This window comes from Monodon monoceros, unplaced genomic scaffold, assembly GCF_005190385.1.
Source record: "Monodon monoceros isolate NGI ecotype Baffin Bay Population unplaced genomic scaffold, NGI_Narwhal_1 Super_Scaffold_6, whole genome shotgun sequence".
Taxonomy (NCBI): domain Eukaryota; kingdom Metazoa; phylum Chordata; class Mammalia; order Artiodactyla; family Monodontidae; genus Monodon; species Monodon monoceros.
Genome location: NW_021703783.1, coordinates 91,147,864 through 91,172,113, shown reverse-complemented (window position 1 = coordinate 91,172,113; position 24,250 = coordinate 91,147,864). Strand labels below are relative to the sequence as shown.

Sequence of the window (24,250 nt, the reverse complement as noted above, 5' to 3'; positions counted from 1 at the left end):
CTGAGAAGTCGGATGTAATTCTTATCTTTGCTCTTTTATAGGTAAGGTATTATTCCCCCCTCTGGCTTCTTTCAAGATTTTTATTTCTTTTCTTTTTTTTTTTTTTTGCGGTACGCGGCCCTCTCACTGTTGTGGCCTCTCCCGTTGCGGAGCACAGGCTCCGGAGGCACAGGCTCAGCAGCCATGGCTCACGGACCCAGCCGCTCTGCGGCATGTGGGATCCTCCTGTACTGGGGACCGAACCCGCACCCCCCACATCGGCAGGCGGACTCTCAACCACTGCGCCACCAGGGAAGCCCTGCGCCAGCTCTTAGTTGCAGCACGTGAGATCTTAGTTGCCGCGTGTGGGATCTTTAATTGTGGTATGCGGGATCTTTTAGTTTTAGTATGCTTCTTAGTTGCAGCATGTGTGTGGGATCTAGTTCCCCGACCAGGGATTGAACCCAGGCCCCCTTCATTGGGAGCACAGGGTCTTACCCACTGGACCACCAGGAAAGTCCCTAAAGATTTTTATCTTTGATTTTCTAAAGTTTGAATATGAAATACCTAGGTATAGTTTTTTGGGTTTTGTTTTTGTTTTTTGCATATATCCTACTTGGTGTTATCTGAGTTTCCTGGATCTGTGTTTTGGTGTCTGACATTAATTTGGGAAATTTTCCAGTCGTTTTTTCCTTCAAATATTCCTTCTGTTCTTTTCTCTCTTTCTGCTACTTCTGGTATTCCTATTATGCACATGTTACACTTTTTAATAGTTGTCCCATAGTTCTTGGATATTCTGTTCTGTTTGGGGGGTATTTTTCAGTCTTTTTTTTTCTCTTTGCTTTTCTGTTTTGGAAGTTTCGATTGTCATTTCCTCAAACTCAGATTCTTTCCTCAGCCATGTCTAGTCAACTAATGAGCCCGTCAAAGGCATCCTTCTATTTTGTTAGTGTTTTTGATCTCTAGCATTTTTTTCCAAAGATTCTTTTGATGTGGACCATTTTTAAAGTCTTTATTGAATTTGCTACAATATTGCTTCTGTTTTATGTTTTTGTTTTTTTGGCCACGAGGCATGTGGGATCTTAACTCCCCAACCAGGGATCGAACTGCACCCCCTGCATTGAAAGGCGAAGTCTTAACCACTGGACCGCCAGGGAAATCCCCTCTAGCATTTGTTTTGGACCCTTTCTTAGAATGTTCATTCTCTGTTTACATTATCCTTCTGTTCTTGTATGTTTCCTGCTTTTTCTGTAAAAGCCCTTAGAACATTAATCATAATTTTAAAAGATTCCTGGTCTGATAAGTCCAACATTTCTGCCATGTCTGACTCTGGTTCTGATGCTTGTTTATGCTCTTCAAACTGTGCCTTTTGCCTTTTAGTATGCCTTGTAATTTTTTGTTGAAAGGTAGATATGACGTACTGGGTAAAAGGAACTGTGGTGAATAGGCCTTCAGTGATGTGGTGGTAGGTGTGAGCGTTGTGGGGGGAGTGTTCTGTAGTCCTATGGTTGGGTCTCAGTCTTTTGATGAACCTTCGGTACCTCTGGACTGGACTTCACCATTGCTTCTCAGTTTTTTTCCCCCGCTTGGGTGGGACAAGATAGCTAAATGGTGCTAGAATTGGGGTATTTCCCCTCCCCCAGGTGGGTTAGGCTCTGGTAAATTATTGTCTCCTGAGGGAAGACAAAATGCTATATGGGATATTTAAGAATGGTTATGTTTCCTCCGCACTTCCACGTGGGGTCATCAGCTGGAGCAGAACAGCAGTGGCTCTCTTTATCAGAGCGTGAGGTCTCCAGGTTGCCACAGTCCCCACCACTCCCTGACGCTCCTGATATGGAGGCAAAGTGTTGGTTGCCACATGGTCTTACGCTCGGCCGGCTTCACTCATTTATGTTACTGACTATGTCTCCAAACACAATGAAAGAGGCTCAGACTAGATGAGAACCCAAGTCATTTGTTGGCAGTGCAGTTCTGTAGATTGGGAGGACCTTCTCTGTGGGTTCTCACTTGGCCTGATCTTCAGTCCACCATGCTCCCTGGCCCTCCTTCTCTCCCATCCCTTCTCTCTGCTTCTTCGGTCTGTCTTAACCCTGCTCCTTTACTTCCTGCCAGTTCACTCCACCTAAACCTCCTCACCCCTTCCTACCTGTCATCTTGCTCTCCACCAAGTTCCTCTGGCCCAGGGTCCTGAACCTGGTGATCTGCCTCCACAGTTTTTAGCTTTACCCTCACCTCAGCTTTTCCAGTACTGACCTTTGGGCCTGTTTAGCTCTTGAGTCAACAATCTTTTTCTTTTATTAAAAAAAATTTAAATAGCAAGGTAATGCATGCTTATTCTAAAGTATTCAGGTATCTACAAGTATGTAAGTAAACAGTGAAAGTCATTTTCCCTCTCAGCCCTAGATCCCTCCCTAGAAGTAACCATTGCTAGTTATGTGGTGTGTATCCTTCCAGAACTTTTAAAAAATACATTAGAAATATACCATATAGACATTTAGGGTTATTGTTTTCTTTTTTAATGTAATCAGGATCATACCATAAATATTGTTTTGGAAGCTGCTTTTTTTTTTCTTATTTATTTATTTATTTTTAGCATAAATACCTCTTGGAGATTTTTCAAAGTCAGTGCTGTTGACTGATCCCATTCTTTTCGTAGCTGCATAATATTCGAAAAGTTGGATATGGCATAATTAATTTAACTCTTCCCTATCAATAAGTATTTCAGTGCTATTTTCATCATAGTGAACGTGTGAATATTTTTGTACATGTATCTTGGGACTCATTTGCAAATATTTCTGCAAGCTAGAGCCCTAGAAGTGAAATTTAAAATTTTGGTAAATATAGTCAAGTTGCTTTTCACAGAAGTGAAGGCATTCTTCACTGAAGCAGAAAGGACACCATGAGCTTCTGTTTCCCCTACCCCACTGTCAAACACATTCTAGAATTGAGTTGTAAATAAAAGCAAAATAGACACACACACTATTTGGAATGATTCCATGTAAAAAGTCTTATACCTCTGTATGTGTGCATGAGGGTATAGCACCAGAGGCACAAAATAAGACTGTCAGAGTTTAAATTCCTGCTGCTTTACTGTTTTCTCACACTGTGACATTAGGTAAATTATTTAACCTTTATGAGTCTCAGTTTCCTGTAAAATAGTGATAACATTAATAACATACCTACCTCATAGATGTATCATCTCTGAAAGAACTGGACAAGTTAAGACTCCTGAAAACCCTTAGATCAGTGCCTGGCCCACAAGAAGGACATTATATATGTATAAATGTGTAGGGGAGAAGTCTGGAAGGTTGCATATCAGATGGAGTCAGTTCTGGAAAGGGAGTGGGGTGGAAGGGGGTAAACTGTTTTTACTCTGACTACTTCTGTAATGTTTGGGTATTTTACAACAAGAATGTATTTATATGTCAGTTCTGTGGTTTTTTTTAATGATAACTTGAGAACCAGGAAAATGAATGAGATTATTCTCCCAGTAGCAGGATCTGGTGGCTTTTCAAGGCTGCCCAGCATCGGCACAGCTCCTCGGTGTTCTTTGTTGCCACTCAGAACAGGGCCAGGGCTGGCAGGAGCAATCGTGGATCCTCACATGACCTGGAGGAAGCATCCTTCCTGCTCCTCTGCACAGGCAGCTGGTCAGACCCGGCAGATGCTGGCTGCCTGTTGCCACCAGAGCCCACCCCTGGGCTACCCTGCCCAACCTCTGCTGGCTGCGGTGTGCCCTGCCCTTTATAGATCAGGCCTTGACTGTATGGCTGCTTCTCCCACGTCAGCACCTATAGCCAGGCTCCACGCTGCCCTACCACGTGGCACCTAGCACGTACCTGGTGCATAAGAAGTGTTTAATAGCTGTACTAGCAAATGAGGGAGCCGCCTCCTTCTGAGACCCAGACACCCCCTGCCGACTTCCCCCACAGCCATGTCCTATTTCTATTCCTTCTCCCATGCCCTAAATGTGGGTTCCCCCCAAGACTTTGGCCGTGAACTTGCCTAGCTCTTCTTTCCAGTCTCCTTCCTTTGGGAGCTTGTTCACCCACCGTCACAGCTTCACCATTCGCTCCAGCAGTAGGTGTGTTCCTTCCTCTCCCGATAGGCCACTGCCTCTGGAAAGGCCTTCCCTGCACCCTCAGCCCAAGATCAGTGTAGGTGCCCCATCGGGGCGCCCTTCTGGCATCCTATCCCTCCCCACAGCAGCATCAATCACCTCATAATCACCGGCTTCTCCCTGCTAGTCTCTGAGCCCTCGGAGGGCAGAGACGGGCTTCACTGCTCACAGCTGCATCTTCTCTTGGACACCAGCCCGGCACCTGGCTTTTAGTAGGTGCTCAGGGAAGATTCGTGGAATGAATGATATGTTTGCAAATTCTGTCTTCTCACCTGTATTTCAGTCTCATATTCCCAGCTACCTAGAGCAGTGATACCTAAACCTAGCTGATCATCAGACTCCCCTGGGAGCTTTTTAAAAACTAAAAGTGAAGAGAGCCAGGCACAGGCCTGTGAGCTGTGTGTGCTCTCATCTGAATAGGTACAGAATATCTCTAGAAAGCTGTGCAAGAAACTAAGGGTCTTGGGTGAGCAGTAGGAAGGAGACTTTTTACCGTATTTGATTTTGTAACATGTAAAATATTTATTGTTTTTTAAATTTAAATAGAGAACAACTCAGGGGCCACAATAAATAAACAATTCAGAACCCGATAAGGAATGACGTTTATTCCTTGGATTGGATGTTTATTCCAGATTCTAATGAACCTGTATATCTGAATACTTCCGCAGCAAGGCTGGTCATCAGCCAGGTTTGGGAGCTGCCTTCCCAGGGAACAGCCCCACCTGTAAGTCCTTCTGTCGTCTCAAATGCAAACTCAGGTCTCATCATTCTTGCCCTAAAACTTGCTTTTCCTCCAGCGTTCAACTCTCTTTTCTGTTCTTTCTCTGTGCAAATCTTGTCCATCCTTCCGGGCCCTGACAATATCAGCTACAGTGACATCCTGGCAGGTATCAAAGACATGGCTGTATTGACACGCACCCATCCGATTCATCCATCCATCATGCCTTCTCTAGTGTACTTAATTGGAGTGACAGTGTTGATGCATAGGCTTAGCAGTGTGACCCCTTCCCTGACACACACACACACCTGCGCACACTCCAGTACCTTTAGCTCATCGTGCAGGCCGGGGCCGCCAGTTCAGGAGAAAGGCGGGGGAAGGCTGGAGGGGCATTTCACGGTTTATCAAGCTAAGGAGAGATGCCTCATCCCTCGTATTCCCAACACTCGTGCCCCGCCACCTGTGGCCAGTCCTCTGTGACTGCTCCAGCCCATACCGATCTTACTCCTTTGAATACTAAACATAGCAGTTTAGGACTTAATTGTTCCACGTGTGTTGATTTGGTTCTCTGAATAGACTGTAAATTCCTTGAGGGTGGTGAAGACATAATCATACTTTAACTTCGTTACCCAAGCTCAACGCTGGGCTGGTTGACAATCAGTACAACTTGCTGGGTCACTGACATTCATTTTCCTTTCCTCCCTTTTTGGCAGGACTGGGGGTAAGAGGAGTCAGAGATCAAGAGAAATCTCTTGAGAGGTCAGGGGTGTGATGATTAATAATAATAATAGTTACCCTTTGTTGAGCGGCTCCGATCTGAAAGCCTCTGTGCTAGTGTTTCAAAGCGTGTTACATTCTTTATATCTTATCCTTATGAGAGCACTGGGAGGCAGGTATTATTATCCCCCTTTACAGAGGCCAAACAGTAGCTTGTAACCCGTGGAGCCATGATCGGAACCCTGTTCCCAATCCTGTACTCCTCAGGAGCGTAGCCAGGAGGAGGGGCAGGTGAGAGAGCGTGGGGGTGGGGGACACATCGGTGGTGACACTCAGGGGGATGAGGTCAGTGACACAGATGGCCACCAAGGCCCTACCACCTAGTGGGAGACAGCAAGGCCCTGCCACGCACTTTGTTCCAGGCCTTTTGCACACCAGCAGGAGAAATGGCCTACTCCCTGACCCCTGCCCTCCTCTAAGATTTGCACTAACCCCTAAAACCCCATTTCTTTTTTGGTTTTTGAAGGCAATTGAGAAGTACGAGATGGAGAAGAAGGCTTTAAAAGGAGAGAGAAGTCGCGGCAGCTTGGGAGACAGAGGCAAAACTCCTTTCTCATAGCCTTGATGGTGTTTTTGTGGGGTTTGGTTTTTTAGTATCTAAAATGTAATCGAGTAGGAGTCTGGAGTCTCAGATGAGGGTATTTTTAGCCTCTTCTGAAAGAGCCTTTAATCTGACTTCTTGGCATAGGGCAAGGAAGGGGGGAGGGACAACACCATTTCCAGACGACCTGTATGGGACACACTGCACCAGGTGCTTTCATACGTATCCCCCTGTTAAAGGTTCCTAATGCCCCCTACCTGTGAGGCGGGTGCCATAGAAAGTGTTTTATAGATGAGAGAATAGGCTTGGGGGTAAGGGAACAAGTTGCCGAAAGCCACACAGCTTGTCTGTGGCAGGTCCTGGATTCTCCCCAGCCTGACTTCAAAGCCCACGTTTTATCTACTCCTCCTGGCTGCTTCTCTGGCTCAAGCAGTCTAATCAAATGAGGGGAATCTTAGTAAGTCAGCAACCCAGGTGGGATCTAGGGAGACTAATAGTGTGCGTGTCATCTGACTGCTCAGGTTGAATGAAAAATCACAGGTATGATCACCACACAGCAGTGGACAGACCCCGTGGTTACTCACATCCTATTTCTCTTCTTCCATACTTCTGCAGAAAAGAGCGAAAGAAAATCTCAGTGTATTTGCAAAGGCTCAGAATCCAGGAATGTCAAATCTTTCATTATCAAAAGGGTAAGGGATCTATGGCTAGGTCTGTTTCTGCTGGGCATGGGCTAGATTTTATTCCCAGGGAGGGGATACTTGGCACCTGGATGGTGACTATGCAGGAAAATGGCAGAATTCCCTTTTTAGAGAATCTTAAAGTATTTTAACAATGCTGGAATTTCTCATAACGCCTCAAAAAGGTAGAATGAGGAGTGTTCTAGAGGTCATTTGTCTGTTTATTTTTAGAACTCAGAAGATGTTTGCCCTTAGAAACAGTGAGTTCAGATTCAGTTCACACAGCCACTGTGCCATGCAGCTCCGCGGGGCCCATTCCCACAGCAGTGCTGGTTTTGTCGGTCACTGCAGATAGCCCGGGACGCTGGCAGTCGGGAACAGTCAGAGGACATGTCCAGCATCAGGCAGCTTTTCAGTAGCAGAGACCTGCTTCCCTCTCAGATCCTCGGACCTGCGGCCAGGCTCTCTCTGCTGCCTCTGCAACCACAGCCTGGCCCCGCCATACAGCCGCCCCAGTTAAGATCCTCCTAAGCTGGCTCTTTAACTACCCAGCTCGTGTGTATTCAAACCTTGAAATGCTGGAGAACACGTTATCCTTTTTTCACTTTTTAGCCACACAGCATAAAGCCCGATGGTTGACGGTCTGCATTGAAACTGTCATACTACCCATGATGGTGGCTGAGCACATTTTAATGTCCTGTCCAAGGCAGGACAGCTAGTAAATGGGAGAGCTGACATCTGACTCAGAGTCAAAGCAGTTAATCACTGAGTTCTTCCATTGTCAAGGCCATAGCCCAGTTAGAGAGGAACTCAGTCCCTCAGAATGTTTCCAGTAGGTGCCTTTGGGTGGTGGTAATAGGTTTCCTCTTTCTACTTTTCTGTATTTTTACATTTTTTATAGTTATATTTTATTTTTATTCTAAAAATCCATTTAATGTATATGTTAAGAACCATAGGGATAGTGGTATCCTTTGATCTAATAGTTGTGTGAAATTATTGAGAAATTTTTGAGAAATTTTGAGAAATTCATACTAAATAAATAACCCCAAAGGGGTGAACCGTATGCTCCAAGTTACTAATAAATAATATTAATTTGAAGTGATCGATGAGTAGTTAAATTAAAGCAATCTTGTTAACAAGATATATTATTTTAAATGATAAATTTGAATACAGTGTAACAATGTGAAAAATCTAAAGTTAAGTGGATAAAGCAGGACATAAAAGTGTGTGTGTACATATACGTATTCTAAAATGATTGAAGTAACATACATATTTGTATACATGTGCTCAAAGCCAGAAAGGGAAAGTGGAAATAATGTATATAGGTGTTTGGTAAGGGGTGCTGGGATCATGAACGCACTCTATAAAACACTCTGTCTATAAGGTTGTTATATTGTCTCCGTGATAAAAAGCAGATACTGTATTGTTTTAAACTGTCAAAATGATGGACCCCATTTTCGTATTCTGCTTTTTTTCTTCAGAAAACAGCAGACAAAAATATGCTGGCAGAGCTGTACCAGTATCCACAGTTTGACGACTCTAAGCCAAACAACCTTCCAAATGGGGTGGACTTCTATGACATGGTGGGCAATGTGATCCAGGCTGAGAGAAACCCCCTTAGTGGCAAGGTAAGGAAAGAGAGCGGCAGCCCCTCTGTGATATCCAGCCAGCCTCACACCAACCTGCGCGGCAGACACAGCGGTCCCAGTTTTACACACCAGGAAACCAAGAGTGGTGGCAATTAAGTTGCTGAGGGCCACACAGTTTGCAAGTGACTGAGCTGAGATTAGATGCCAGGCCCACGTTTCCTCCAAAACCTACATCCTTTCTCCCAGACCTCTGGTCTCCCAAATAACTGTTCTGATCACGTATCCTATTAGCACAACATTTTGAGTTCACACCCTCATGATATATGTTTCTTTATAAATGATATATGTGTTCTGTTGTCAGTCACGATGTTGTATATTGGTAAATTTAATTTCTTTTTTTTCTTAATTAGACATTAGTTAGAATATTTACTTCCCATACCCTGTGGTACCCCTTGGGGTGAGTCACCCACTTGGAGAGCAGTTCACACTGGGTTCCTTAGGAAGGAAGGAAGGGAGAATTCGAAGGCCCTGAAGAACCTGTGTGCGTGTGAGACAATGCTGGCCACTCAGGAGCTGGGGGATAGTTGTGAGGAGGGGTGGAGAGGGGAGGAGGCCCAGAAAATGGTCTCAGCAGGCTTACAGCTGTGCCTCATCGCCCTTCACGATGGCACAACTCCAGGGTCCCCAAAGCAGCTATGACATTGTATCCTCAGCTCCTAACTAGTCACCCCCACCCCCATTCTTGGGACCCAGCTTTGCAGTCTCTTCTGTCTGTACTTCTCATTGCTGCTTCAACCCACACCCCCATCTCTCCCTCTTTCTCCCTCTCCCTGCCCACCCCCATCTCCTCCTCCCTGTCTCCCTCTCCCTTCTCTGCCTTCTTCGCCCTCTCTTCATGATTTTTCCCTGCTGCCCTCTCTCTGGCTGTGTCTCTACCTCTGTTCCATCTTGCATTCAGACTTCCTAAGAGCAATGATCTGTTTAGGCCAGTCACTGCCCAGTATGACAATGGTGTCTGCTGGATTTCCAGTGCCGGGCTCTGGCATGGACTGCAGTCAGTAAGCTGCCTTTCACCAGGTGCTGGTCCCCAGGGCAGGCAGTGGTCACCCTGGGATCAGGTACCTGATCCCCTGCTTTCTTTATCAGAGAGGTAGAGGAGCAGCAGGCACTCAGAGCATCACATTCTCTCCAGGACAATGTAAAAAGATGCTCACCACGTGGATTCTGTGACAGCAAGGGACTGGAGGGCAGTACATCTTTGGTGGTTAAGTAGCTCTCTGGGCTCCAGTTTCTTGTCCTATAAAATAGGGATAACAGGGCTTCCCTGGTGGCGCAGTGGTTGAGAGTCCGCCTGCCGATGCAGGGGACGCGGGTTTGTGCCCCGGTCCGGGAAGATCCCACATGCCGTGGAGCGGCTGGGTCCCTGAGCCATGGCCGCTGAGCCTGCGCGTCCGGAGCCTGTGCTCCACAACGGGAGAGGCCACAGCAGTGAGAGGCCCGCGTACCGCAAAAAAAAAAAAAAAAAATAGGGATAACAATAGTCTCTACCTTGAAGTATTATTGTAAAATTAAATAAGATAATATACATTAGCACACTTAGCACAGTGCTTAGTAAGTCATAATTGCTCAAAAAATGATAGCTTTTATTACCAATGTTATTAGAAAAGTTTAATGATCAATAATAGAAGAAGAGTACAGTCATTTTTGGTTTATACATGATGGACTACTTAGCCACTACAGTGAATATGTATGAAGAGTATATTTTAACATGCTATGCTATGTTGTTAAATGAAAAACATCGGTATATAAAATTGCAGTACATAAGCACACACAGGAAAATCTGGGGTGAAACCATACATACATAGCTATCACTAGCATTCTCTGAGTAATAAGATTGTAGTTTTTTAAAAAAATTTTATTGAAACATAGTTTATTTACAATGTTGTGTTAGTTTCAGGTGTACAAGATTATAGGTTTTTTTCTTCTTCCTTTTTATATAATTTAAAAATGGAAGAAAGACCTTTGGAAATGGATGGGGTGTTTCACAGACCCGCCGTTCCTGTGAGACCTTCCAGCACCTCTGCTGCCCCTGACAGGCCCGCTGGCCCAGCCGCATGTGCTCTTGCTCCATTTGCTGTGTGGGTGGCCCCCAGGACAGTGACTACGATGCTACTTAATGTCCCATTTTTTAGGTCCCCTGGGGAATGTTTTCCTTAGACCTTAATCCCAAGAAAAACTGTGCATCTACGGGAATGCTTTTAGTCTTATAACTGATGCTGGTTCCTGCTTTTCTCTGGCTCCCAGGAAACCCAAGGTAGATATGTGCCCTGGCTTTAAAAGGACCCTCTTCCAACCTGCTTGGGGGCCATCCCAAATTTTACTTGCCTCCTCCTGGGATTCCTTCTCTCAAATGTCTGTTTACCTGTGAACACCTTCAGGGCAGGGACTCTCCATCAACATCCTGAGCACCTAGGTGCTCGATAAATATCTGTTGAAGAGCTGAAATGAAATCTTTTTGAAAGGAAGCAGGAGCGTGAATAAATAAACAATAAAGAGCTAGCACACCCTTAACAAGTGTTGCCTAAGTGCCTGGCACTGTTCTAAGTGAGTATGTATGCGTTGCGTGTGTGTCACTCATTCATTTAACCCTCAGAGCAGTCCTGGAGGTAGAGACTGTCGTCATCATCATCTCCATTTCCCAGATGAGGAAACTGAGCACAGACAGTCTCAGTAACATTGCTCAGGGTCACGCAGCTAATAAGCTTAAGAGCTGGATTAGAATCCAGGCAGTGCGGCATCAGAGTCTGTGCTCTCCACCTCTCTGAGGATACTGCCTCTCTAAGGAAACGTGAGGAATGGAGGAAAAGGCAAAGCCAAGAGCAGGGCTCAGAGAGCTCCTTGCTAACTAGGGTGGCTTGTGTATCAGTGCACCATGCCCTCAGCTTCTGTAGGCTTGAAGGGAGTGCCAAGGCGTCTTTCCCTTTGCATCCAGGATGGGGGCAGGAGAGAGATCTCTGCTCCTCCTAATGGTAAGAGGAGAGGCAGCCTTACCATGTCTCTGGGGCCAGGCTGCCTGCTTTTGAGCCTCCCAGGCTGGGTAAGCTTAGGCAAGAATCCTAACCTTTCGACCCTCATTTTTCTCTTCTATAAATTGGGGATAACAGTTCCATCAACCAGCACCAACCACAGAGATAGATGATGAAAAATAAAGCGAGATAAACAATGAACGGCATAGCTCAGTGCCTGATACATGGCAAGCATTCACCAAATGTTACATATTATCGTGGTAGCAGCTCTGGAGTCAGGGAAGGTTCAAGACCCAGTTTAGGACAATGAAGCCTGAATTTTCTGCCTCTCTGAGTTCACTGATAATTCTGTTCTAATTTTAGAACTCCATATGCTTACTGCTAACTCAGCAGGATTTCATGGTCCAGTGAGTTGCATCTGTATAATATCTATGTTTGTTGATACTGATTATTATTGAATGAACACAGATGACAGCATGGAGCAACTGCCTAGAGTTATGGGTTCCGATCCTGGCTCTGCCACTTGCTGGCTGAGTTACTTTGGGCAAGAGACTTCAGCAATATATTTGTTTTGGCCGCGCCACGTGGCTTGCAGGATCTTAGTTCCCCCACCAGGGATCAAACCCGTGCCTTCAACAGTGAAAACGCAGAGTCCTAACCTCTGGACCTCCAGGGATTCCTGTGACTTATCAGTTTAGTCCTCAGTTTCCTCATCTGTGAAATGGAGATAATAACACATGCCTTGTATGATTATTGTAGGGGTTAAATGAGACCATGTAAAAAAACCTGGCAAGGTAAATAGTTGGCACTCACTGAAAGGTTAGGTGGTTTTTTTTTTTTTAAGTTGACCCCAAAGTGTGTTGACTCCAAAGATGTCTGGCGGGGAGGTGGTGTGATTAATGACAATAAAAAGCCATGGAACATAGGTGGAAAAGCGGGTTTTGAGTGGAGGTGATTATGAATCCGGCTGTGGCTCCAGGTAAATTTCAAAGAATAAATAAGTAAATAAATAAACAATAACAATAGCAGTAATCATGTGAATTTTGTTTCTTTTCAAGTCTTTCTGTTCAGATAGAGAATTAGAGCAGTTTCTCTGTTCTCCTTCTGTAAGAGCCATGTGGCTGGATAGCTTCTGGTGGATCTTTCATGAAAGGTACCAGGTAAATGCAAATCCGATGGCTTCTCTCCCTCACTTAAGTTATTTTTCTGTGGCACAAACCCCAGCCTCTTTAACGTGGGCTGTAAGCCCTTCTGATTCCACGGACCGCCCCGGCAGCCTCATCTGTCACACCCTGTCCCTTCCCCACCCATGCCTCGTCCATGCACTCTGGGCTGTAAACATTGCACCACGTCCTGCAGCTCCCCAGAGCATTAAGAACTGGTCCGTGTCACATGGCTGGTCAATGGCAGGGCAGAGAGTAAAGTCAGGACCTCCTGGCCCAGAGTTTGGGTGCTTTCCTCGACATTCTACCTCTCTGTATGTGTTTTATAGATCCTATAAAACAAATCAGTGCAGTATTTCATAAATAATATGAGATTAATTACCTTGAGAATAAGATTCCTAAAAATGAGAGAAATACTTAGTTAAGATTCCCAGTCCTTGGCCGCTTCAACAAGGGGCTCTAGTAATTCCTTCTCCGTTTTTATTCCCGGTAGCCAAAGAAGGAAGTCCAGAGCAAGCTGTTCGACCGGATAGCCCAGCACTACGCCTTTCTTTTGTCTCGTGAATCCAGGTCCCACTACGAAGAGGCTCTCTTAAAAGTGAGCATCAATCGCTGTTTAGGAAAAAAAATTACATTGGATAGCTATTCACTGCTAGTGCCAAGTTAACGCCCTTAACGTGCTTTCCATAAGGGAGTAATTAGTAAGTTGTGATGTATTCATGTACTGACTTGTAATGCAGCAGTTACCAAAAATAAGGTAGATCTATATATACTGATAGGGAAGATGTAATGATGTATTTCAAGTGAAAAACAAAACTCCATGTTAGAAAAATTATATGTATGTGTGCCTATGAGTAGAAAAAAAGTCTGGAAAAATATTTACCAAACTCATAGCAATGCTTATTATCTCCAGGGAATAAGGTTATAAGAAGCTTCCTTTTATATTTTATTTATTTCTATAGTATTTAAATAAGCATGAGATTTGAAAATTATGAATATACATATGTACTTTTTATATATATGTGTATGTACATGTATACTAAAAGGGTTGCTAGAAGAAAATATAAGTGAATATTGACATGATTTGGGGGTAGGGAAGGACTTTCTAAATATGATCCCAAGGGATTAACCATAAGAAGACTGATTTAACTATATAAATTATTTAAATTGCTACAGTCAAAGTTAAAAGGCAAATGAGAAACTATGCAAAAAATACTGGTAACAAAAAATACTGGAAACTATGCAAAAAATACTGGTAAAATATGACAAAGTACATAAACATTCACCAGGGAAGAAATAAAAATGGGAGAAAAAGTTCACCTTTGACAATAATCGAGGGAATTCCCTGGTGGTCCAGTGGTTAGAACTCTGCTCTTCCACTGCAGGGGGCGCAGGTTCTATCCCTGGTCGGGGAGCTAAGATCCCGCATGCTGCGTGGTGCGGCCCCCCCCAAAAATAATAATAATTGAAAATACAAATTAAAACAATCCTTTGGTACGTCTTTTTACCTGCTAGATTGCATAGATTAAAAAACGTAATTCCCAGTGTTATGAAGGACGTGGGGAAATGGCACTCAGACAGCCTGAGTGGGAAGTGAATTGGGACAGACGGGCTGAAAGGCACTTACACTAGTTAAGTGTCTGCTTAACAAGTTGCTTAGGCTTTCAGTGTCTCAGTTTCATCACCCATAAAATGAGGACAATAATGCCTCTCTCGCTGAGTTGTCCTGAGTATTAAATGAGATGATGTTTGTAAGGCATCTGACATATCACCCAGCACACGCTAAGCCCCCAATATATAATAGCTGCTATTATTACTCTTATTATACCATCTTCTGGAAGTCATATTTGAATATATAGTAAAAGCTGCTTTCATTTATGCATTCAACAAATTTTTTGTGCATTCAACAAATTTTTGATTGCTTAATATGTGCCAGACACTGAGCTAGCTTAATAAATAAATATAATTATTCTGCATAATTTGTAATGCAAAGTCCTAGAAACAAGACAATATCCACAGGTGCTGAATGTTTAAGTAAATTTTGATATGGTCACTCAGCACAATATTATGAAGGTCACTACTGGAAAAAAAAAATCCCAAAGAGTTTATAGTAACCCGGGGAAGTATTTATGTTATGATGTTAAATTAATAAGCCAGATATAAATGTATAATTTGACCTTAACCATAGTTAAAAAGGAACAACAGTACTACTTATGCACAGGAAAGGAAAAAAAAAACAAACCAGGAAGTAGGACTTAATATTATCTCTGGGAGACAGTAAGATGGGTATGTCAAATGTACTTTGTTATCTTCTGCGCTAATCTTTGGCCAGGTTGTAGAAGGGGCTGAGGCACAGACCGCATGCAGAGGAGCTGGGGGAGGGGGCTTTGCTGGCCAACGTAGCATGGTGTTTGAGGAGTGGTCCCCAGGTAGGGTAAGGGGTCCACCGAGATGTGGGGCAGCTGCAGATAGAAATTGCTTCCCTCGTGAACAGGAAGGCAGCACGGTGTCAGGTAGGGGGTTTTATCACAGGTCCTTTCTGAAGTCAGGGGCTCTTTTCTGGGTGTGGAAATGTCCAGAATATTGCCTGAGCTCTGCTTGCCCCCCAGAGGTTGCCATCACTTCTGAGTAAAGCCCTGTACACCAGCTTCTGCTGCTGCTTCCCTCAGTCCTGGTTCAACACTCACGAATTCAAGTCTGACATCTGTAACACGATGAGCCTGTGGATTTCAGGTGAGAGGTGGCTACTTTCTCCTGGGGAAAGCAATTCCAGAAACATGTCTTCCACCCGAGCCCAGGTAGGTTCCTGTTTGCCATCACACCTCTTCATCGAGGCAGTTGTTCTTTTCTCTCCTTGACAATAAAGAAAGTAAAGTGTGTGGTTAGAGCCCGAGGAGTACTCATGATTCTGCTCCCTCAAACAGTTCTGAGACATTCCTAGTCCCCTTTCGTCCCCAGCTGCATCGGCTGGGAGCAGGTTTCGGCACAGCCCTGTTAGTTAACAATGTGCTGTAGGCCGATGGACCCAGGAACCCAAAAGCAGTGTGCTGGCTAGATAAGCCCACTTTCCACACGCACTGTGGCCCCACTTGACCCAACTGTCGTCCCCCTCTTCCTGCAGCACACACAGTGCCAGCTTGATGTTTGCTTGTCAATTACTTTTCAGTCTCCTTCCTCACGTCCCCCATCTCAACCCAGACATCCTCTAAGGTCGTTGAAAACTGAGAGGTTCCCTGTGTACTAGGTACTGTGCTAAGTAAGCACCTTTCACATTTCCTACTGTGTTGAGGGTCTCCGAGATCAGTTCCACATTAGGAGATTAGGTAGAGCTCACAGGTCTCGGCACACAGTTGTATTTATGGCTAAGACTTATTATTACGATGTAGTAAGGGTCCACAGCCAGGGGAAAGACAGGCATTGTTTGGAGGAATTCACGCGCAGCCCTCCTCCTCCCGTGAGGAGTTATACAGAGCCCCTCATCCCACTGCAGTGAACACGTGGCAACATGTGTGTGATGTTTCTGCCCAGAAGCCCGTTAGAGAAACAGCGCCCAAGGGTTTTACTGCGGGCTGGTCATGGAGGCACCTCTGTCTATCGTGTACCAAAGTTCTAGGGAAGCAGGTGTTTAGCATCAGCTACATTGTTATATAAACAGTCTAGGCGCAGTGAGTCACTCGTCAGCTAGGGAATAAAATTTCCCCCAGCTTTATTGAGATATAATTGACATAGGACACTATGGAAGTTTAAGGTGTACAGTGTGATAATTTGATACACGTATACATTGTGAAGTTTTTACCACAAGCAGGTGAGTTAACACATCCTTCACCTCACATAATCCCCATCATGTTGTTGTTGTTTTATGGTGAACATTTAAGATTTACTCTCAGGACTTCCCTGGTGGCACAGTGGTTAAGAATCTGCCTGCCAGTGCAGGGCACAAGGGTTCAAGCCCTGGTCCAGGAAGATCCCACATGCCGCAGAGCAGCTAAGCCCGTACGCCACAACTACTGAGCCCCCATGCCACAACTACTGAAGCCCATGCACCTAGAGCCCGTGCTCCACAAGAGAAGTCCCCGCTCGCCACAACTAGAGAAAGCCCGTGCGCAGCAACAAAGACTCAACACAGGCAAAAATAAATAACTAAAATAAATACACTAAAAAATAAATAAATAAAAAGATTTACTCTCAGAGCAAATTTCAAGTGTACAATACAGTGTTATTAACTGTAGTCACCGTGCTGTCCATTACATCCCTGGAACTTGTTCCTTCTGTAACTGCAAGTTTGTACCCTTTGCCCCACATCTCCTGATTTTCCCCACCCACAGCCCCTGGCAACCACTGTCCTACTCTCCGCTTGTACGAGTTTGGCTGTTTTAGATTACACACACATAAGTGAGATCATACAGTATTTGTCTTTCTCTCTGAGACTTATTTCACTTAGCAAAATGTCCTCAGGGCCCATCCATATTGTCACAAATGGCAGGATTTCCTTCCTTTTTATTGCTGAATAATGTTCTATTGTGTATACATGCCATAGTTTCTTTACCCATTCATTTGTGAGTGGACAGTTAGGTTGTTTCCATGTCTTGGCTATTGTGAATAATGCTGCAGTGAACATGAGCGTGCAGATATCCCTTTGAGATAGTGATTTCATTTCCTTTGGCTGTATATCCAGAAGTGAGATTCCTGGATCATATGGTACTTCTATTTTTAATTTTTTGAGGGACTTCTATACTGCTTCCATAGTGGCTGTTCCAACTTACATTCCTATCAACAGTACACAAGAGTTTCCTTTTTTCTCACAACCTCGCCAGCATTTGTCGTCTCTTGTCTTTTTGACAATAGCTGTTTTAATAGGTGAGAGGTGATAATCTTATACTGGTTTTGATTTGCATTTCCCTGATGATTAGTGATGTTGAGCACCTTTTCATGTACTTGTTGGTCATTTGTATGTCTTCTTTGGAAAAATGTCCGTTCAGATCCTTTCTCTTTCTCTAATCGGACTGTTTGGATTTTTTTGCTACTGAGTTGTATAAGTTCCTTACAGACTTTGAATATTATCCCCTTATTAGACATATGGTTTGCAAATATTTTCTCCCATTCTGTAGGTTGCCTTTTCATTTTGTTGTTTCTTTTGCTGTGCAGAAGCTTTTTAGTTAAATGTAGTCCCACTTGTTTATTTTTGCTTTTGTTTCTTATGCTTTTGGTATCATACCCTCCAAAATCACTGCCGAGACCAATGTCAGGGAGCTTTTTGCCTGGGTTTTATTCTAGGAGTTTTATGATTTCAGGTCCATTTAAGTCCTTAATCCATTTTGAGTTGTGAATGGTGAATGGTGTAAGGGGTGTCCAGTTTCATTCTTTTGCTTATGAGTATCCAGTTTTCCCAACACCATTTATTGAAGAGACTATCCCTTGCCCATTGAGTATTCTTGGCTCCTTTGTTAAATATTCGTTGATCATATATGCACGGGTTTATTTCTGGGCTCTCAATTCTGTTTCATTGATCTGTTTTTCTGCTAGTACTATATTGTTTTGATTTTCATAGCTTTAAAATATGTTTATTTATTTATTTTTGTAAATTTATTTATATTTTTTGGCCGCATTGGGTCCTCATTGCTGCGTGCAGGCTTTCTCTAGGTGCAGCGAGCAGGGGCTACTCTTTGTTGTGGTGTGCAGGCTTCTCATTGCGGTGGCTTCTCTTGTTGCAGAGCATGGGCTGTAGGTGCACAGGCTCAGTAGTTGTGGCACATGGGCTCAGTAGTTGTGACTCGCGGGCTCTAGAGCACAGGCTCAGTAGTTGTGGCACACGGGCTTAGTTGCTCTGCGGCACGTGGGATCTTCCCGGGCCAGGGCTTGAACCCGTGTCCCCTGCATTGGCAGGCAGATTCTTAACCACTGAGCCATCAGGGAAGCCCAGCAAAGTGTAGTAGTGTGTTGAACAAACAAACAAGGCTACAAGGCCAGTACTGGGGGGAGGGAGGAGGGATAATGCTGGAAGCTCAGCCTCCCCGGGACCAGCAGAGGCATCTCAGAGGCCTCTGTCTTCCATTTTCTGCCTTCCTTTCTCTTTTGCAGAAGTTTTTATGATCACTCTTGACTCCCTCTTAGGTATATATCCTTGCCCACACAGCTATAATAGCTGGGACTACTCGAAACTGGATCCAGAGAGATTCCAGAGAGAAGAATTGATGTTGCAGAGAGAAAGTCTGCTGAAGGGTAAGGTGCCAGCTAGGGACTTCCGTCCCCTCTGTCCCCTGCCACACCCAGCTACCATCTAGTCCGGGCTGGGAGGGGCTCTAATACTGAAATCCTCAGGCCTGGTTCTCTCTCACGTACCTCAAACTAGCCTCCAAAATGACTGAAATGTTAATGCTTAGCAACTATAGAGTCAGCACACCAAAAGTGCTGGGATGTGTGGGAATTTTAAAACAGTAGATGTCAGTTATTCGGTGTCTACCATGTGCCAGGCACCAGGTATCCTTTTTTTATATATATATAAATTTATTTTTTTAATTTTTTTATTTTTGGCTGCATTGGGTCTTTGTCGCTGTGTGTGGGCTTTCTCTAGTTGCAGCGAACAGGGCCACTCTTCGTTGCAGTGCGCGGGCTTCTCATTGCGGTGGCTTCTCTTGTTGCGGAGCACGGGCACTAGGCACGCGGGCTTCAGTAGTTGTGGCTGGTGGGCTCTAGAACGCAGGCTCAGTAGTTGTGGCGCACGGGCTTAGTTGCTCCACGGCATGTGGGATCTTCCCGGACCAGGGCTCGAACCCATGTCCCCTGCATTGGCAGGTGGATTCTCAACCACTGCGCCACCAGGGAAGCCCCAGGTATCCTTTTTTTTTTTTTTCCTGCAGTACGCGGGCCTCTCACTGTTGTGGCCTCTCCCATTGTGGAGCACAGACTCCAGACGCGCAGGCTCAGCGGCCATGGCTCACGGGCCCAGCTGCTCCGCGGCATGTGGGATCTTCCCGGACCAGGGCACGAACCCGCGTCCCCTGCATCGGCAGGCGGACTCTCAACCACTGCGCCACCAGGGAAGCCCTGTCTTTTCCCTTGGCAGATTTTGCTTTGTGCCCTTTCGCTGCAATAGATCACAGCGGTGAGTACGACTACACACTGAGCCCTGCGTGTGTCCTAAGGAATTACCGAAAGTTAACATGGCCTTGGGGACAGTTCCCCCACCCTCGTTTATCCTAGCCACAATCCTAACTGCAGTTTTCCAGCCTTCAGAAAGAGGGTCTTTGGGGGACACCTCACCCAACTTCCCACCCAACACGGAACCTTTTAGGCAGCATGCGGCAGCTCTACCAGGGCCCTCCAGGGATAGGAAGCTCACCACGGTGAGACAGCACTGCCTCTTAGGAGGTCCCTCCTTCCTGCCGAGCACGCTTGCTTTCCCCGAGGGCGTTAGACTGAGGGAGGGGATCGTTTAACTGGTCAGAGAGGCCAGACTGACCGAAGCAGGAGACTGATTAGCATATCTGGACAAAATCCTGGCTCCCCAACTGTGCTGGAAAACCCTGGGCACACGAACCTCTCTGCACCTCAATTCTTGCTGTAAGACGGAGGTGACAGGATTTCTCAAAAAGCTGCAGTGTGGAATGACACAAGTCAAACAGTGGCTGGTGCAGAGAACGACGTGTGCATTAGCATTATTTTTATTCAGATTACTGCTATGTGCTCAGATACATGCTCTTTGACAGTATGAACTGTTTTCACCATATTTAAGAAAAAAAACAACTCTCCTCACTCCTATCCCCTCCAAAGGGTCCTAGATGTTGCTACGGGGGTTTGATTAGCCAGATGTTGTCTGCTCCCTGGGTCCTACTGACCATTACAGACAAGGCTTTGCTGCATCCCTGGGGTGTCCCATAAAAAGGGGCAGACAGCCCCCAGCTGGAGGACGTAAATTTATCCTAACCCAAGGTGGCGTCTCCCTGGCTTCACAGTCCTGAGTTGAATCCTGGTTTAGCCACCCACGGGCTGGCTGCCCATCACGGTCCTTTCATTGTTGCCACGAGGACTGCCTCTGTTCCCTCAGCGCCTCTGGGTCTTCTCACTTGCTGTCCCCTCTGCCTGGAACACAGTGGTCCTTCGCTTCACCTGCCACTTATTGACCTTCTCAGGGCTGGCCTGGGTCCCCCTCCTGCTGCTGCCTCAGAACCCTGTATACCTGTCACCAGTGCCCAGTCCACTGTAGGATAACTGCCTGACCTCGATTTCCCACTAGACCACACAGCGGAGGCTGTGCTTGCCTCCACGCCGTGTTCCCAGTGTTTATTTAGCACAGTGCCTGGCACGTGGCGCTCTTTACGTGTCTGTTAAGTGCGAAAAGAAAGTTGGCTTTGGGCAAGTTGCTTCTCTGAACTCTGGTTTCCTCACCTGTGAAGTGGATTTAATGTGTACTTCAGCTGGCCGTTGTGAGGATTAAATTGAAAGGATACCTGGGGGGCTTCCCTGGTGGTGCAGTGGTTGAGAGTCTGCCTGCCGATGCAGGGGACACGGGTTTGTGCCCTGGTCCGGGAGGATCCCACATGCCGCGGAGCAGCTGGGCCCGTGAGCCATGGCCACTGGGCCCGTGAAATGTTGCCTGTCAGCTCGTTAGGAACCCAGTGCCCAGGGTTTTCCTGGGTGCTGATCACATAGGCGCTCCCCTGTGTGGTCACATACCCAGATTCCAAACTCCCAGAAAGTGGGTATTCAGCGTAAACCACATTGTTTGCACCGACAGTTTAGGCACAGTGAACCACTCTTATCAGTGGTGGGAGCCCCCCCGAAAGCTAGGTTCCCAGATGCCAATCAAGGGCCAAGCTTGCAATCAGGACTTTTCAAGGACAGTAGCCAGGACTGCTGTGTTAACGCTTTTTTGCACAGTTGTGAAGATGGACGTGAAGCCATAAGCAAGATGGAAACTCATGGAAATTCAAGAGCTTTCAAGCACAGTAGGACCAGGAGGAGACTGGAGCTGGGGCGGGTTCCAGATTCTAAGCAGCTCTAAGCATCTAACAGCCAGCGTTTGTAGATGTTCCTTAGAAGTAAGAAATAGAGAGGAGGATCAGGTCTGTGGAGAGAGGCTATACGTTCAATTTTAGATGATGAAATTGAGGGAAGGATGGAACATCAGGTGGAGATGTCTAAGACCTTGTTGGTGATACGGCTAGGGGAGAGATCGGGGCTGGGACTCCCACCTGAGGATTTATTCAGATACATGTGTTTGTAGAAATTACCTCTAAATGGGAATATCAAAGAAGGGAGGAGACAAGGAGGCTGAGGTCAGAGCCTTGGGGACCTCCTACACGCAGGAGGCGACAGCAAGAGAAATCAGAGGCAGGAGGAGCCCAGAAAGAATAGGGCTGTGGCAGCCAAGGTGGGCTCTACTGAGGGATGGTCAGTGGTGCCAACTACTACAGAGCGTACCCCAGAACAAGGCCTAGGAGGGAGCCATGGAATCATACAGATAGGTTGTTGGTGATCTTTATATATCGGCTTTATTGAAACCTAATTTACATACCATAAAATTAACCCCTTTGAAATGTATAATTCAGTGATTTTTAGTATATTCACATCCCCACGAATTCCCAAACGTTCTCATCATGCGTCTCCAAACCCCCGTCAGTGAACTTTGAAACAGCTGTTAACATCAGCTGGCAAAAGGCGGGGCCCAGACTCAGGGGAAGGGGTACAGAAGTGAGAACAGACTGGAGAAAGGTGTGCTGCAGGGATTAACAGGGCTGGGGGTAGGAGAGCCACCCTCGTGTAAGCAAACACCATCGCTCTTAGATGCCAGCCGAGAAGAGCGGAAGTAGAATGGGTAGGGGAGGAGGGCAGGGTGCTTCATTCAGCATCCCCCTCTCCCGTGAGGCCTCCTCCCTGGGGTCGGTTTCCTGGCTCAGGAGACAGGCTACTGGGCCTTCACCTCTCTGCCCCACGTGGCTCCCGTGGTGTGGCAAAGACTCGCTGCTCTAAGTGTGGTCCGAGGACCAGCAGCATCGGCGTCTCTCTAGATCGACTAAAGCAGAGCCTGCAGTTTGCCAGGGTCTCCCAGGGATCTGTAAGCACATTCCAGTGTGAGAAGTCCTAGTCCAGGGCACAAGGGAAGAGCATACCTGGCAGCCCTTAGGGAAGAGTATGGCTGCGGTTATCAGCTGGAAATTATAATAGCCACCACTTATTTGTCTAAGCACTTGCAGCTACTGACTCAAAAGGTTTGCTTTCCCAGCAGTCGCCATGGACACACAGGAATTTCAAAGTGAAAGAACAATCTAACCTGGAAATTGCCTTCGAATTTAATGACATTTCAATGAATATTAAATTTAACACCTTAAGAGGTTGATAGATCGTTACTCTTTTAAGTGTTTAGTCCAACATTTATTCATCTCAGTTGTGCAAAGCCCTGAGTTTTTGTTTTTCTTTTGAAGCCAATGCCTTTTTTGTTTTTTCTTATGGGTTGAGTGCTTGCCCTGTGTACTCCCTGCATACATCATTTGCTTTAATCGGCTCATCAGCCCTTCAAGGTAGTTAGTATTCACACCCTTTAACAGGATCAGAGATGTTAGGTAATTTGCCCGAGGTCACTCAGCAGGTGGAATGACCGAGAGGCTCTGCTTTGTCAGAGGCCAGTCCTCTCGCTGTTGCTGTTGCCTCCAGGGAGGGGGGCTGTCTCAAAGCTCCTCCTCTGCAGTGTCACCCCCAAGACAAGAAGGAACTGAAGAACTACTTTTTTTCTCTTCCCTAAGAAGAGATTTTTCTTTCCTCACTTCTAGGAGATACTCCAGCCAGAAGTCCCCCCAGAGCAAGAAGGTCTGCTGCCCTCAGGTGAGTGTGAGGCACAGACCCAGACCCCTTGGAGCCCCCTAAGCTTCAGTGACTTCCGGTTGGTTCCGCGCCTCTGCACTCCCCACCCCATCATCTCGGGGAGGGGTCCTGCTAGTCCTCCAGATATACATGGATGAGTGGGGCGCTAAAGGGTAGCCAGAAATGCAAGGACTGGGGGGAGAGAGGAGAGGAAGCAATCTTCAAGTGTAGGCCGCAGCACAGGTGCTTCTGTATCTTCTCCTCCCCAGTGACCCTCAGCTCCAGCCTGAACCTGGCCCTCCTCCCCACACCTCCTTGTTCCTCTCTGCCCAGTTCCTCTTCCCTGCTGCGTAGCACCCAGCACCACCACTCCTCTCCCAACACCCCAGGTTGAGCTCCCTTCACTAGTGCAGTAGGCTCCTGTCTCCCTCAGGCTCTCATACCCCCCCCCCCCCCCCCCCCCCCCCCCCCCCCCGCAGTGTTTTCAAAACACAAATCTAATTACATCATCCTGTCACCACCTGGCCCTGCCCTACTCCCCCAGCCCTAAACACGGTCCTCTCAGCCCAAATGAAAAACGCCTTCCAAGCCTCGGAAAGCTTCCTCCTGCCTTGGGGTAGACGGCCCTGCGGGGCCCTGTCTGGCCAGCCCTGTTGCCACCCTCCCGGACTCTGGGGCTCCTGCCGCAGGGACCTTTCTCCTTGTAGACACCACACCCCCTACCTATACCTGGCCTCTGGACCTGCCGTTCCTTTTGTCCCAGGAAAGATCCCTCCACCACTGCCCTCATCATTGTCAGCATCTCCTCCCAGCGGTAGCTCGAAATCATCCAACGCTACCAATCAAGGCCTATTTTT

At 46.3% G+C, this 24,250-nt stretch overlaps 1 protein-coding gene across 1 annotated transcript in view; it reads left to right on the top strand.

Moving 5' to 3' along the window:
* Positions 1–24,250, top strand: part of FAM227A (family with sequence similarity 227 member A) — a 77,999-nt gene that overhangs the window by 11,683 nt on the left and 42,066 nt on the right. Inside the window, exons 3-12 of the mRNA XM_029206736.1 lie at positions 6,064–6,136; positions 6,754–6,830; positions 8,300–8,446; positions 12,492–12,593; positions 13,090–13,194; positions 15,206–15,329; positions 18,708–18,815; positions 20,726–20,795; positions 23,363–23,414; positions 23,873–24,009. Of these exons, the coding sequence (XP_029062569.1) occupies positions 6,064–6,136; positions 6,754–6,830; positions 8,300–8,446; positions 12,492–12,593; positions 13,090–13,194; positions 15,206–15,329; positions 18,708–18,815; positions 20,726–20,795; positions 23,363–23,414; positions 23,873–24,009 (995 nt within the window). The remainder of the gene's footprint in view (positions 1–6,063; positions 6,137–6,753; positions 6,831–8,299; positions 8,447–12,491; positions 12,594–13,089; positions 13,195–15,205; positions 15,330–18,707; positions 18,816–20,725; positions 20,796–23,362; positions 23,415–23,872; positions 24,010–24,250) is intronic.